General features: G+C 33.8%; 1 protein-coding gene and 1 long non-coding RNA gene across 3 annotated transcripts; both read right to left on the minus strand.

Moving 5' to 3' along the window:
• Nucleotides 1-731: 731 nt before the first annotated feature.
• Nucleotides 732-2580, minus strand: LOC118035159 (uncharacterized). Its single transcript, XR_004685137.2, has 3 exons — nt 2281-2580; nt 1395-1455; nt 732-1284 (listed from the first exon to the last, which is right to left on the minus strand). It is a non-coding gene; the product is annotated as an uncharacterized lncRNA (long non-coding RNA).
• A 5462-nt stretch (nt 2581-8042) lies between these two features.
• LOC118035158 (zinc finger CCCH domain-containing protein 55) lies at nt 8043-12263 on the minus strand. Of its 2 annotated transcripts, none has more exons than XM_073411218.1 (8): nt 11016-12263; nt 10302-10484; nt 9302-9481; nt 9128-9216; nt 8733-8990; nt 8501-8660; nt 8194-8379; nt 8043-8098 (listed from the first exon to the last, which is right to left on the minus strand). In XM_073411218.1, the coding sequence occupies exons 1-7, from the start codon at nt 11984-11986 to the stop codon at nt 8208-8210; spliced, it is 2013 nt and encodes a 670-aa protein (XP_073267319.1). In that variant the 5' UTR covers nt 11987-12263; the 3' UTR covers nt 8043-8098; nt 8194-8207. The 2 variants fall into 2 exon arrangements, with proteins under 2 accessions (XP_073267319.1, XP_034896564.1); XM_035040673.2 differs by having other exon boundaries at nt 8525-8660; nt 11016-12261.
• Nucleotides 12264-13727: the final 1464 nt, after the last annotated feature.

Genomic DNA, 13727 nt, shown 5'->3' on the forward strand with positions numbered 1-13727 from the left:
TCTCAAGCGTATACAAACTTGAAAAGGAACAGGGGAGGTGCGTTAGCCATGTATCCTGACATGAGATTTTAAAATACTGGTCATGTTCAACAAGGGGTGCTTTCTGCATTGTTTTGGATCATCACTATTTTATTTTTAAGGGTGTCGTTAGTAAATTTATGAGATTTTATATACAATAAAATATTTTTCTTTTTTAATTACTCTTGCACGCGATTCATATTAGTAAATTCATGTGACTGGTTTTGGTAGCAAATTTATGCTGTGAAGTGTAAACTACTTCAATGTGCATTCATTCGATCCCTATATCTTCGAATATCTTGTCATAAATGTTCGCCGAGAGATCGCCTTGCAGTCTCTCTATATATACGCCTAGAAGCAGCGGAAGCTTTAGAATCTAACTTCTCCATGGTATTGCTTTTTGGCAGCCGTGTGGAAAAGGCAAAGGTATGGCTGCATATGTATATATATGAGATGCTTTTAAAGCATTTTTAACTCCATTTTACTATTTTTGTGCACCTTGCGCCCCTCCTAATTTGATGAATACAGCATCATTCTTCCACCAGGTATATGGATTATTTATTAATTTAACTAACATTGGTTATTATTTCAATCGCTAGGATTTTTCTTTTTGGGAGAATTTAGCTCTCTTGATCATGGTTTATATTTGATTAGATTACTAACTCAAAGGAGCAATAATTGTCGTGCTCATAATATTTTGATGCTCATAATAATATTGACAACCTCGTACACTGTGAAAAACACCCGCGTTAACATGCTCCATGACATTGTGGTGATAAACTACATGATTTTCATGGCTGAAAATGCAGATATTTAGATGGCATACGTACAAAATGATGTTGTAGGGACAGACAACATTTCTCCCAATTTGTAATTGCATGAAGAAGGGTGAAAACAAAATGGGAGATTTTTCTAGGAAACTAAAACTAAGCAGAACATGAAGCAAATTTAACGATCTAATGCATAGGTTTCCATCAGCTAGAACATACGGATATTGCAAGGGCATGCAACATTGAAGCAGCTCTCTAGGGGACTATTCCCTGGACTTTTCGGCCAACAAGGCATTGTATTCCTCTCTCAGGCTGCTATATCTGTCACTCAAGCTCTTGAAAACTTCTTTTTTATCCCCTGAAGGTCCCTTCATTTTCTTCTCCAAATCAAGCTTCACTGAATCAATTTGACTCTTCAGCTCCTCAATCTTTCTGGTCTTCTCCTCGTGCTGTCTCTGCAGTGCTTGCAGCTCGGAAGAGTTTTTGCGTGCATTTCCTAAAAGATTACTCGAATGTTACCAAATATTACAAACATCAATTGCCAGACAATTTTATTAATCTACACACCTTCCTGTTCAACGTTAAAAGGCAGGCATAAAAAGGCACCTGAGAAGGAATTGTTCGAGGGGTCACTGCTGTTGTCCATGCTCTAGAACAAAGCTAATTCCTGAAGGAAAAAACCGAAAGAAATTTACTACTAGTAGAAAAATAGCGTGATATAAAACGTTTCCAAGGATTTGTCACCCTATAAATGTTCCTTAAATTACTTTTTTTCAACTTTCTCCATCATATCTTTAATATTGTTTCTTAATACATGTATATTAAGCGCTCTGCCTCCAAGAATTCTGTGTGTCGACCAGGTTCCAATTATCAAGCCAGAAACTCCTCGTAGAATGTGGCCAAGTTAGATGGACATAAAAGAAAGATCTCAGCCTGCCTCATGGTTTCCTACAATTTCTTGATCTATGTACCTGTTTTTTGTGCTTAGTTTTCAACCCTGTTTTTCCATGGTAATGGTGCTTTTATCTGTCATTGCTCCAAAGAAAATTTAAACGCAGTTTCTTAGAGTATTGCGATAAAAGATGAGAAATTTCTTTCGTCTCAAAAATTAAAGCAAATGGTATGATCATTACTACTAGTAAGAGATCATATGAAATTGCCTATTAATGAATGGACTGAGTGTGTGTTAAGAGAAGAAAACTCATTGATTCTAGACTAGGCCCATCTAGTGACCTAACTGGGGCATGTCCCCAGCGTGTCGAGACAGGATTCTCCTGTTAGACACGTAGCCCATTTATCAACCCAAAGGCCTACATTTGGAACCATTACTCGTAAGTCATAACAAGTGTATGAAGAAGAAGAAGAAGAAGAATTATGTAGAGGGTGGGGGAGAGATTAAGAAGAAGGTGTTTGATCTTTGGTTTTATACGTAGAGCTTCAATATTTCAGCAAAACAGTGAAAAGCTTCTTCATTAATGTTATATAGACTGACCTTGGAGGTGTCACTGTGTTATCCAAGCAAAGAGCTGCACTCTTCTTTTCTTTGTGGTGGCCCTTTTACTGTGAAATATTGTGTGATAATGAATAGAACTTCTTCTTTATATACAAAGCATGGCTAACCATGGAAGGTATAGCTAGCTAGGTAGAAGAACATGGGGAAGCCGCGAGGCAAAATCCAAAAACAACGACAAGAGGGCATCTTCCTTTGACGGAAGCAGAATCCCAGCCGTGGGTTCTGGTACTGATATTTGCTACGCCATTGATGTTAAAGTCTTCTCTCAGACTCATCACATCTCACAGGTCTCGAACAGTGTACCATCGAGAATCAGAATATATTGCTTGTTCGGAAGGGACAGGAACATGTGTTTCCAAAAAGCAAAAGAGCAACTTCATAAAGTTGAATTGTCAAGTAGCTAAACTTTGCTTCTGTTATCACAAGAGAGTTACGAGTGCTGTCAATTCATATCTACAAGGCTGTTATGAAGAAATCGGAGAATTGTCATTTATTGTTATTACATCCGTTACTCTTCTAATTTTCTAATTTATGACCCCCCCCCAGGCTTCCCTGCTTTCAAGAGAGTTGTTGAGATTTCGAATTGAATGTTTTTTAAAATAGATTATTTTATTTGAAAATATATTTAAATGAATTTTTTTTATTTTTCATGTCAGCTTATTAAAATTGTAAAACCCTGATTAAATTAAAAAAAAACATTAAAATATTAACTCGAAGATAGAATGAGTTAACTTAAATTAAAATTAAAGATATAGAACTAAAAGACAATAGATGAAATTAAAGACTGATTATTAGAGAGGAAAAAAAGAATTGGGACAAAAATAAAATAACTAAACAAGTGGTGTCAATATGTAAATATTAAGAGGGGTGTTCTATTGGGTGTTATATAAATTTCCAAGCAGCTCGCAGCGTTGTGTAAGTAATAAATGTTGTTCTTGAAGTATTTTTTATAATAAAATACATATATTGCTATGTAATGTGATTTTGTATGAAAGAAAAGGTATTTGAATCTAAATTAAGTATGAATGATGTATCTAAATTAGCTTCTTTTCAAAAACACATGACTGTAATTATATGGATTTATTTTGCTTTTAAAAAAGAATACATGTCTTGAATCATGTCGTAATTAGATTAATAGTCTAATTATTTATAATATTTCTTGAATAATATAGTAATTGATTAATTTGAGTAACGTTGAAGGAGAAGAAGAAGAAGTTTGTTCTCGTGTTGGGATTACTATAAACAAGGAGGTCCTGAATGATTCGGAAAATGTTAAAATTTTTATTTGCAGATTGTGAATATTGATTGAGTGGATAATTTGACATTGAAAAATTAAAAAAAAACACTATACTGAAATTTCTGTAAATATAGATTAAAAAAAAATTACATGCCTTCAACAATAATACAGTATATATACATGGAATAATATGTAAGATAAAAATTGAGGTCATTATAAAATTCATTAGAAAATACTAAAAAATCATTAATTTAATTTTTTTAAAGAATTTTTTTTAAAAAAAAAAGTATATAGCAACAAAAAATAAGTTATGTTGTTTGCAACTTTAATTATTGTTTATAGACGAATTCATGGAGAGGCACCTTTTGACCTCAATGTCAGAATATGTTAACGCGGATTAACTTATTCGAGTGAACATATCACAAGTGGTTTAAACTTTTTCAAATAAGGGCTACAAAGTTCATGTTTAATTTATTCCAAAAAAGAAAGAGTTTCTGTTCAATTTTTTAATAGCTTGTGAATATATATAAATTTCATGAAATATCTTACTAATTTAAAAAAAAATTATAGTTCAACAAATCAATTTAGTGATTCGTTAATTAAAATCTAATCCGAATCGAAATTTAAAAAATAATCAAGTAAGAATTGATATTAAACCTGATTGATCATTGATTTAATAGGTAATGGATTAACTCGCAAATCAATCAATATAGTTAAAGTTTGGTTTGGTTTTGAAAAATAAATCAAAACAACAATATTTTATCTTTTTAAAAAAATATTAAAACCACATGTTTTATAATAACAAAATCAACTTAAATTAATTATTCAACTAGTAACTGGAGCATTCTGCCAAGCCAAGTTTTATAACTGTGCACCCTGAGGATTTATAAGAAAACAAGATAGCTTCTTTCCTCCTTAAAGCTAATATAACCTACCAAATGTAAACTAATAGGGATATGTGAAAAAAAAAATCTGCAAAAATAAGAAATTGTTTTCTAGATTTCTTTCGAAGAACAAGGTGTTCTCAAGTCATTTCACACATCAACCAGAACTAAGTATATTTCCAAGTAATTTTAAAAAATGTTCTCCCTGCATCGTTCCAATATATTTATAATAATTTAATAAATTCTCAATAATAAAAATGTATGTGTAATTATAAAAAAAGAAAAAGAAAAAGGAAGTGAGGAAGGTTATTTATTTCTCAACAAGGTTCGGTTGAATTCGGCCCATAGTGCGGAATAATGATAGATGATGGACCTGCTGTTTGGAAGAGTATGGGCTTGCCTTTACGTGGCTTGGAAGAGTATGCAAAGGGGCTAAGAGTTTATGACTAGTTTGTTGACTTATATTGTTTTTTAATTTGATAATTAAAAATAATATAATGAAAAAAAAATTGAATTAATTTTTTAAAATTATCCTGTAAAACCTGGGATTTGCCATCATAAAAATTGATATAATAAAAAATGGGTTTTTACTCAAATTAACCGAGTTAACCCATCAAACCAAGTTAACCTGTCAAGCCTGCGAAAAAAAAAATATAGCCTTGTAACGTCATGTCATAAAAGTGTGATAATTAAATAAATTAAAAGAAAAAAAACCAATTGAAAAAAAAAAACTAATGAAGAAAAAGAGAAAAAATCTGAATTAACTGGGTTACCCGTTAAACCATGGATTCAAAGAAAAAAAAAAAATTTGACGGGTTAACCCAGAATTAACCGGACTAACCCGTCAAACCAAGTTATCTATCAAACCTAGGATTCGTATCATGAAAGTCTGATAACTAAATAGCAAACAAATTGAACATTAACAACCTAAACTAAACGAAAAAAATTAATTAAAAAATTAAAAAAAAACAAAAAAAAACAAAAGACATAAGCCTGTTACTAATGAGGAAAAAGAAAAAAAAATCTGAAGCAACTGAGTTAACCTTCAAATTAGGTTAACCCGTCAAACCTGAGATTCGCGTCATGAAAGTTTGATAACTAAATAGAAAAAAAAAAAAAAAAATTAACAAACTAAACTAAATGAAAAAATTTGATTAAAAAGGAAAAAACAAAAAAAAATTGGGTTAACTCGTCAAATCAAGTTAACTCATCAAACCCGGGATCCGTGTCATGAAAGTATGATAACAAAATAAAAAAAATCCACATTAACAAACTAAATTAAACAAAAAAAATTCATTAAAAGAAAAAAAAACCACAAAGAAAACTAAAAAAAAACCATAGGCATAAAAAATAAAACAGGAAAAAAACTGCCACAGAGAGGAAAAAAAAAAAAAGGAAAAAGATCTGCAAAAACAAAAAAAAAAACAACAACGCTTTAAGTACAGTATTTTACCTACGCGCTGGTATATATTGTTTTAATGTTTTTTATTTGTAATATATTAAAATAATATTTTTTAATTTTTAAAATTTATTTATAATATGAAAACCAAAAATACATATATAAAAAAAAAGTTAAAAAATAATTTTTTTATAAAATTGCTTTGGAAACGTGAAAACAAACTGTCAGGTTCCTAAAACTAGACCGCCCATCACTGAAATTTTGGTTTTGATGCCAAATTTCCAATCGGCCTTTTCACGATCTGATTGGACACGCACTTATTAGCGCTGCCGTCAGGTGGGCTCATCACTGCCTGGTTTGGATCTGACCCACCCTCCGTTTGAACTTTTCTTTTTTTCCATTTGTACAGTGCTTTAAATAATCATCTCTTCAAACGATGCAGTCATTTTCCCTGAAACCAAAAAGCATACAGAGACTCGTTTGAAGACTCCTCGACTCTTACCAGCCCTTCTATTCTAGTTGATGTTAAGAGGGTATCATCCAGCAATGTTTAGTGACATTTTTCTTGTTTTTGGAGAAGAGGGACGTATCATTACATGATTCAGTTTCTTGAACGTATGGAGAAGGTTTTCGAAGTAGATCGAGCGATGGCTTTTGTTTTCTTTCATGGCAATGAAAGGCAGGTGACCATGCAGCCAAGACGAAAACAAGGTTAGCAAGAGAACCTGAACGGTTGGAAGATCCCTGTAAATTAACCTCATTGACAATCAAAAACAAAACCAGATAATTTAATGGAGTGATGTAATTGTACCAGAAGTGGGCAACTAAATTACACAGAAAGGACATGTTAACATCAGAAACACACACAGGAAAGGACAGTCAAACCCATCTGAAGACTAGAGGACAAGATATCTGTATAAATCATGAAATTGATACCGACCAGTCAACTCCGGTGGTCCATAGTCCTCTCTGTGCACGTTGGAGAAAAAGATAAACTAGTGCTAACATAATCCAAATATGATCTTATGACCTGATGGCGACAATTAAAATCATGGAAAATTAATTAGCTCGATACCTTGCTCGCAAAGCTAAACTAATTGCAAATTCTCAGGTTAAATGATTTGCTCATAGCAGCCACCATGGTCAACCTTGATCCATGGATGCATCGTAAATGATAAGGAACTCGTGTCAATGATACACAACCCCTCGGGCTACTAATTCTGACATCCTCTACATGCATCATTTATCACAATATTCAGGTAGATCTTTCATGAGGAGACAATGCTGGGACTTGATGGAGCTCAAAAATGTGGAGTTGTGAGGAAAAAATTAAAAATCTGATGACAAGGGAGAGCCAGGAGCACATGCAGAAATACTGTATTCTACGTAACACTACCAGAGCAGCAGGGATCTAATATTAAGAAACCATGAGAAATAAAGACAAAACACTTTCGACAAAGCTGATAAAGAAATGAGCGGGGATACCCTGAGGCATCTTTATACATTGTCAGCACCCATGTGACAAGAGTGGCCTATCCCCACATGCGAACCTAAAGAAATAAAAGGCGACTAAAAAATGTCCCCTGAGAGTGTGCCTTCTTCATATTCTGAATGACAACCAAATTCCAAAATCACCTTTTTCAAGCTTCGTTTTTACTTCGATGATTCCAACGCGGATGAAGGTTCTAAACTTGGATTAACAAGAGCCAAGTAGCAAACATTATTAGGATATCCTACTCAACTTGGACGCATGGTAGCTGAGCATTGAATTCTAATCTTCTTGGCACCGATTAAAAGAATGCTTAGTGTTCAACAATCACAAGACAAGGATGGTAAACGATTTTAAACATGTATAATTGTCATTATAACAAAGAGGCATGATATTTAAAGTCCAGCTATATAGTCTGTGGTCCTGCACACGACCTACAAAAGGGCAAGTAGCAAAGAGAAAACCCTACTAAAACTAGTTTGTCTGTCCACTACGTATGTAATATGCAGTTGCTGTTAGTAAGTATCGTATTGGTGACAAGGATGGCTATCTAGCTGAGGTAATCTCTGCGATTCTACCATTAAGTGCAGGTATCATATAGGCTGTACATCTACAGTTCCTTCTATGTGCTTCTCTATTTTTCTGCATGGACAAACAAACAACTCAGCATCATAAAGAAATCAGTTGAACAGATGATAACCACAGAGCTCAAATGAAGGAATAGTGCCTTACCCTAGTAAAGTTGGTCTCTTTGGCCACACTATCCTTTATTACCTACAAAACATCAGCTACACATCCCAAAATAAAACCAATCAGAAAAAAGGCGTCTATTAGAGATAACATTCGCTTGCAATTGAGTCAAATTATAGCAAGCAGATAGCACCTTGGCATTGGAGCTCAATGAGAAGCCTCGTCACTGGCAGAAGTGGCGGGCACTGATGCATCATTCTCAGACCATGAAGAGACAGATAACCCGTAGCTTTCTTTGGCTTTGGCATAAGGGAACAAGTCAGGGTGCTGATTCTCAGATGATTTTGTGAGGTTATTGGGTTCCACGTTGCTTCCATGGCTACAGAATACAAACCAGAAAATGAGGAAATACAAAGAGAAGTGAGAGGGGGGAATTAAGATCTAAAGAAGTTAGAACAAAAAAGAATAATCAAAAGTGCCATTTTGATATAAAAGATAACCTTCCTGAGTCTGCAATTCGATACCTTTCAGTGAAGCTCTCCACCTTGCAATTAACATTGTCATTGTTCTGAATGTAAGCTGCATTCACTTCATCCTGAAGATTCTGTTCAATGGCAGCAATATAAGTAGATTTAGTGGCACCTGATAAATTCCCTTTGTCTGCCAAAAGAAAGTTACATTAGTAGTGGGAAAGCTTTTCCATCATTGACATAATATGTTTCAAATGCTAACCTTCTAATGTGATCTCGTTCTTGCCATTGGAGGTAAGAATGTCAGTTTGATTGATGGGAGTATGATGAGCGTGCATTGAAATGGGAGCACCAACAGACAGACTACGCTGGTGACGTTGTACATAATCTCCCCTCAAGTCTGGAAGTTGCAGATTAATTAACCTTCTTCCCTGGAGTTCAATAGCTTGCTGCAGCTCTGCCTGCTCCTCCAATTTCCTTCTCAGCATAATTTCAGGTGTATTGTAAAGCATTCTTGCTCCTGTAGAAGGAAGTGAGATTAAATAAAGATAATTAAAGAAACACGTATGATTTAAAAGTGGAAAAAAAAATCCAAAACAAATAAATATTTTCAAAAAACATCAAAAGTTAATGCTTGTTTGTTTATTTTTTACTCACCAAGGTGAGGATCACGTAGCTCTCTAGGATCAAAACCTGAAGGGCTTGAAGTAGGTGAAAAACTCCCCCTCTCCAGTAACTGTTGCATCCTGTTGTTGTTTCATTGGCAAGTAAACCATAAATGCCAGACATAAGACACAAAAGGAAACAGCAACGGAGAAAACGATACCATACTTGTTTGCTACTTTTCCTTTCTCTTTGTATGGCTTGACAAGCACACGTGACTCGCAGATATAATGAGGATTTCCCTTTGCCAATATTTCCTTCACTGTCTCTGGGTGGACAAATGTAACAAATCCAAACATCCGCTTCTGCTGGTATGGAATCCTAACATCTTGAACTGGTCCAAAAGAACTACAAAAATAAAGAAATCATTATAAATACAATACTCAACAGTGACCTCAGCAACCAAGAAATAAAGCAAGATATATCACAATTTTTTGCCTCTTCCAAAATCATGTTTCAAAAATTTCTAGAGAAGAGAGCTCTATATCAGACTAAATAAATACAACTAGCAATCACTATTTTCATTCTTTGATTTATCAAGAAGCATCAAGAGACTCGGAATTCTAGATCATGTCCCTTCCAACTCCGAACAAGACTCCAAACACACTGGCACAAGGTCTTCAAACTCTCACCTCCACAGCTTAGCAATATATTTTCCTTCCCTTCTTCATATAGACAAACAGCTTTTCATTTGTTTGTTTGTTTTTTTTCAGATGGGAATGAATATCAGATGCTCTTCATCTGTAGCCAGAAATGGTAGAAATATATTATTGTTTTCTTTACTCATCTATTGTTTCCTTCCACCTCCAGAGAAGAACTAAAAACACACACTGGCATACAGTCTTCAAGCAATATATTATTGTTTACTCCCTGTCATCAGTCCGAGGAATGCACTGATCACAAAAGCCGTCCCTTGAACCAAGAAAAAATTAGTGACAACTGGCAACGTAAAGTTTACCAGTATTCTTAACTTTTAACTATAGGAATTTCATCATGTACAATTCACAAATTATACTTAAGTTTCGTTGGTATAAACATGTTTTCATCTTTTTGCGGGCAATCTAATCAGTTCCTAGCACTTAACCTCTAGGTACTACTTATAGAAGTAAACAACAATAATAACCAAACTGGATTCTTTGAGAAGGGCAAGTGAAAAGTGGTAATTTACCAGAAATAATTTGAAACATCTTCATCTTTGAAAGAGCTGTCAGCCGGGAATGTCAAGTATATCTGTCTGGATGCTGAATTTGCCTTTTCAGCCATTCCCATTGCAAAAAAGTCATTCCTTCCACCACGGAGCCGACTGAAATTGTAAAATTCGTTACCCATCATAGCTGCTGCCGCCCCCAATCTGCAAGTACCAGACATCCACAAATCGCACCATTACCCAATCCCGAAGTAAAACTCCAATAACGCGTCAAATTCATAAGAAAAAGTGTTTTTTGTTAAACGGGGAAACATATGCATGATTTTCATCAAATCATCCAATTAGACTAGAACAGCATCCAGACAAGAAAAAGAAAACCAAACTAGCTCAATTAAAAAGATGAATTTCTCTCTAATCTTTTTCCTATCTATATATACTCACTATGACTATTTTTTCTCTACCTCCCTCAAAAAAAAGAATCGTTCTTTCTGTGACCATCCAAAAAATAACAATAAAAGCAAACTGAAAGATGGAAACACTCAACATATCGCGTACCCTTGGTCTCATCTTGTATGTAAATAAGGGATTGCTCAGGTGAGCAATAATGTCCCGAGATTAACAGGTACACCGAATTAAGACCAAGATTCCACCAGTAGAACAGATTAAAATTGAAAATCTGACACGTTATACGAGGATACGGCATGCTAAAAGCAAAATTAGTAATCTTGAATTTACCTATCTGTTTTATTCTGTTGCTGCAACAGAAAATTCATGTACTTGTTATAAGCCAGCCTTTGCTGCTGCTGTTGCTGTGCAGCCTTCATTCTCATCAACTCCTCTTGCTGCTGCAAATAGAGTTCCTCCATTTCCCTTGGTGAACCCACAAGAACACCACCACCATTATCCTCAGCCATATTTTCACCACCATGAACAAACTTGCAACTTTCTCCATTCTTGCAAAACCCTCTAGCAAAATACAGACAAGGCTTATACCCAAGCCCAAACCCCCCATCTTCAGCACCAAAACACGCATCACTCTCTGAAAACCTCCTTCTATGCAAATGGCTATCTCCATTATCAACCGGATAACCACCCAATTGAACCCTTTGGTCCACAACGCCCTCATTTTTTGAAGAGGGGTCATCAAGAAACGAAAGATAATCATCTAATTGATACTCATCAGGGAAGTCAACGCTGTTATTACTGCAATCACCACCGTCATTACCACCATTCCTCGATAATGGTGGCACTAAAACAGACCCAAAACGTATATTATCATAGGACAAAAAAGGACTGGACTTTGGGCTAATTGAAGTGTTAATGTTACTATTATTTGGCAACCCATGAGCAGGCCAGGGATTTGGAGGCGGGTTTTTTCCAAAATCAAGAAAAGAATCATTATTTGTGACTCTTGGAGAGGATTGTGAAAAGGGATTAGTGTTATTACAAGGCCGTGCTATGGGATTGAGAGGCAACGGAGAAGATGGTGTAGAAGGTGTAGAAAACGTGTTTGTAGAGAGTCCAAGGTGGATTTTGGCCTTAAAGACTACATTTTGCAAAAGGGTTTCGGGGCCAAAGGCTAAACGTAACAAATCTTTTTCAGAAGGGACTTGTATGAGAATAAAACCCATAATTCTAGCTGCGTTTTCTGGATCTAAACTCTTGAGTTTAGTTAGCAGTATGTTAGTTATCTCATGAGTATCCATGGTGGTTTTTTTAGGGTTTTTTTTCTGGTTGGTGGTGGTGGTTTACAATTACTTCAAGAAAGACATAAAAACAGAGGGACGTGTGTGTGGAAGTTTTGGTTTTGGAGGTTTTTGTGTTTTTTTTTTTTTTTTTTGGTTATTTCTCTGTTTGTTTAAATAGCGCAGAGAATAAAACAGGGAGATCTTGAGATAGGGTTTTGAAGTGAAAGAAGCGGGCTTGGACTTGGAGAGTGAAAATCTCTCTCCTTTTCCTGTATTATTTATTCCGTAAAGATCTCTTTCTTATTTTAAGACCTTCTATCTATGCTTCTCTATTATTGTTGTTATTAGATTAGGGGATCGGCCATGGAGCCTTATCGGGACCACGTGCTAGGATAAAAATATAGGAACCTTGATCATTATATTATACAGTATACAATGCAACCAAAATAATAATATTATTTTACTTTTTACTTTTTATTACTGTGCATTTGTCTATATTTTATTCTTTACAGCATTCTTCGATGATTATACAGTATAAATATAAATATAAGAATATTTTTTTTATTTTATTTTTTAGTTGGTTATTAAATTTTATTCTTTTTAATTTTCGAATTGTTAAAAAATATAGCAAAAATTAAAGTTGAGATTGAAGGCAAACCAACTGTGCATATATCTCATCCATAAAAACTAGTTTTTCTTATTTTTCTTTCTTTTTATTTTTTTTTATGTCGTGCATGAACTTGAACTTATTGTCCAACACTTTCTTTCATCTTCATGTGCTGCGTTGTTGATATTTTATGTGTAGGAGTGTTTTAAGGTATGTAAAGTAAAGATTAAAATATTTTTTTAAATTAGTGTTTTTTATTTTAAAATATACTTCTCAAAATTAACATGTTTAACATTGTTATAATAGCTTTTTATAGTTGCATTTTAAAAAGATAAATTGAAGAATAAAAAAATAAATTATAATTTTTTTCTAATTAATATTTTGAGGTGTAGTTTTTAGCAAGACTCGTGTAAAATAATTATGATGCGTGTGTTGATTGGTTAGACACTTTTAAGTTCAAGACTAAATCAAAATGCATATTAACATTGTAAAAACAAACCGAGCGTTTGAACCTTGAAATTTTTTTTTCACTAAAAAAACTAGATTAAGACTAAAGAATTTTTTTAATTTAGTTTAATTTGAATTTATTAGCTGAAGAGTGTGGTGATGTTAAGAATCATCTGGAGAGGTTATTAACAATGTTTATTATGTGTTTTGAGGTGAAAAAAAAAATGAAAAATAAGTTTTTAAGATTCTAAAACTTGCCATTGACTTTTTGGTCACTAAATCTCAGCTTCTCGACAGAGAATCATTTACAAATACAACAACATGTCGTTTATCTTGTTTAAATAAAATAAAAAACAAACTACTTGTTATTTGTTTATTGACAATTAAAAAAAAAAAAAAAAAAAAGGCAAAAATCCTTGAAGAAGTGTGACGTGCCACACACGCTTGAGCTTATTTATATTGTACCTCACCCTTCAAGACCCAAATCACAGTTCTCAGATGCTACCTGTTCAAGGCTCAGGTTTTAAATTTAATCGGGTTATTAAGTTATTTAAATTACTTTTAAAAAAATAAAAATAATATTGTTTTAATTAAAAAAATAAAAAAAAAATTAACAGATTGCAACTAAATTAAAGTCAACTCACCGTATTAATCTAATCATAATAAAAAAAAATTCTTTTTTTTTTAATTTGTCTGGTTCTCATC

This window comes from Populus alba, chromosome 9, assembly GCF_005239225.2.
Source record: "Populus alba chromosome 9, ASM523922v2, whole genome shotgun sequence".
NCBI lineage: Eukaryota > Viridiplantae > Streptophyta > Magnoliopsida > Malpighiales > Salicaceae > Populus > Populus alba.

Coding starts and splice junctions, on each gene's coding strand:
- LOC118035158 (XM_073411218.1), bottom strand. CDS start 11,986: ATGGATACTCATGAGATAACTAACATACTGCTAACTAAACTCAAGAGT. Junction 9,482..10,301: donor GATGTTTCAAATTATTTCTG/GTAAATTACCAC, acceptor TTATTTTTGTAG/TTCTTTTGGACCAGTTCAAG. Junction 9,217..9,301: donor AAAGGAAAAGTAGCAAACAA/GTATGGTATCGT, acceptor AAACAACAACAG/GATGCAACAGTTACTGGAGA.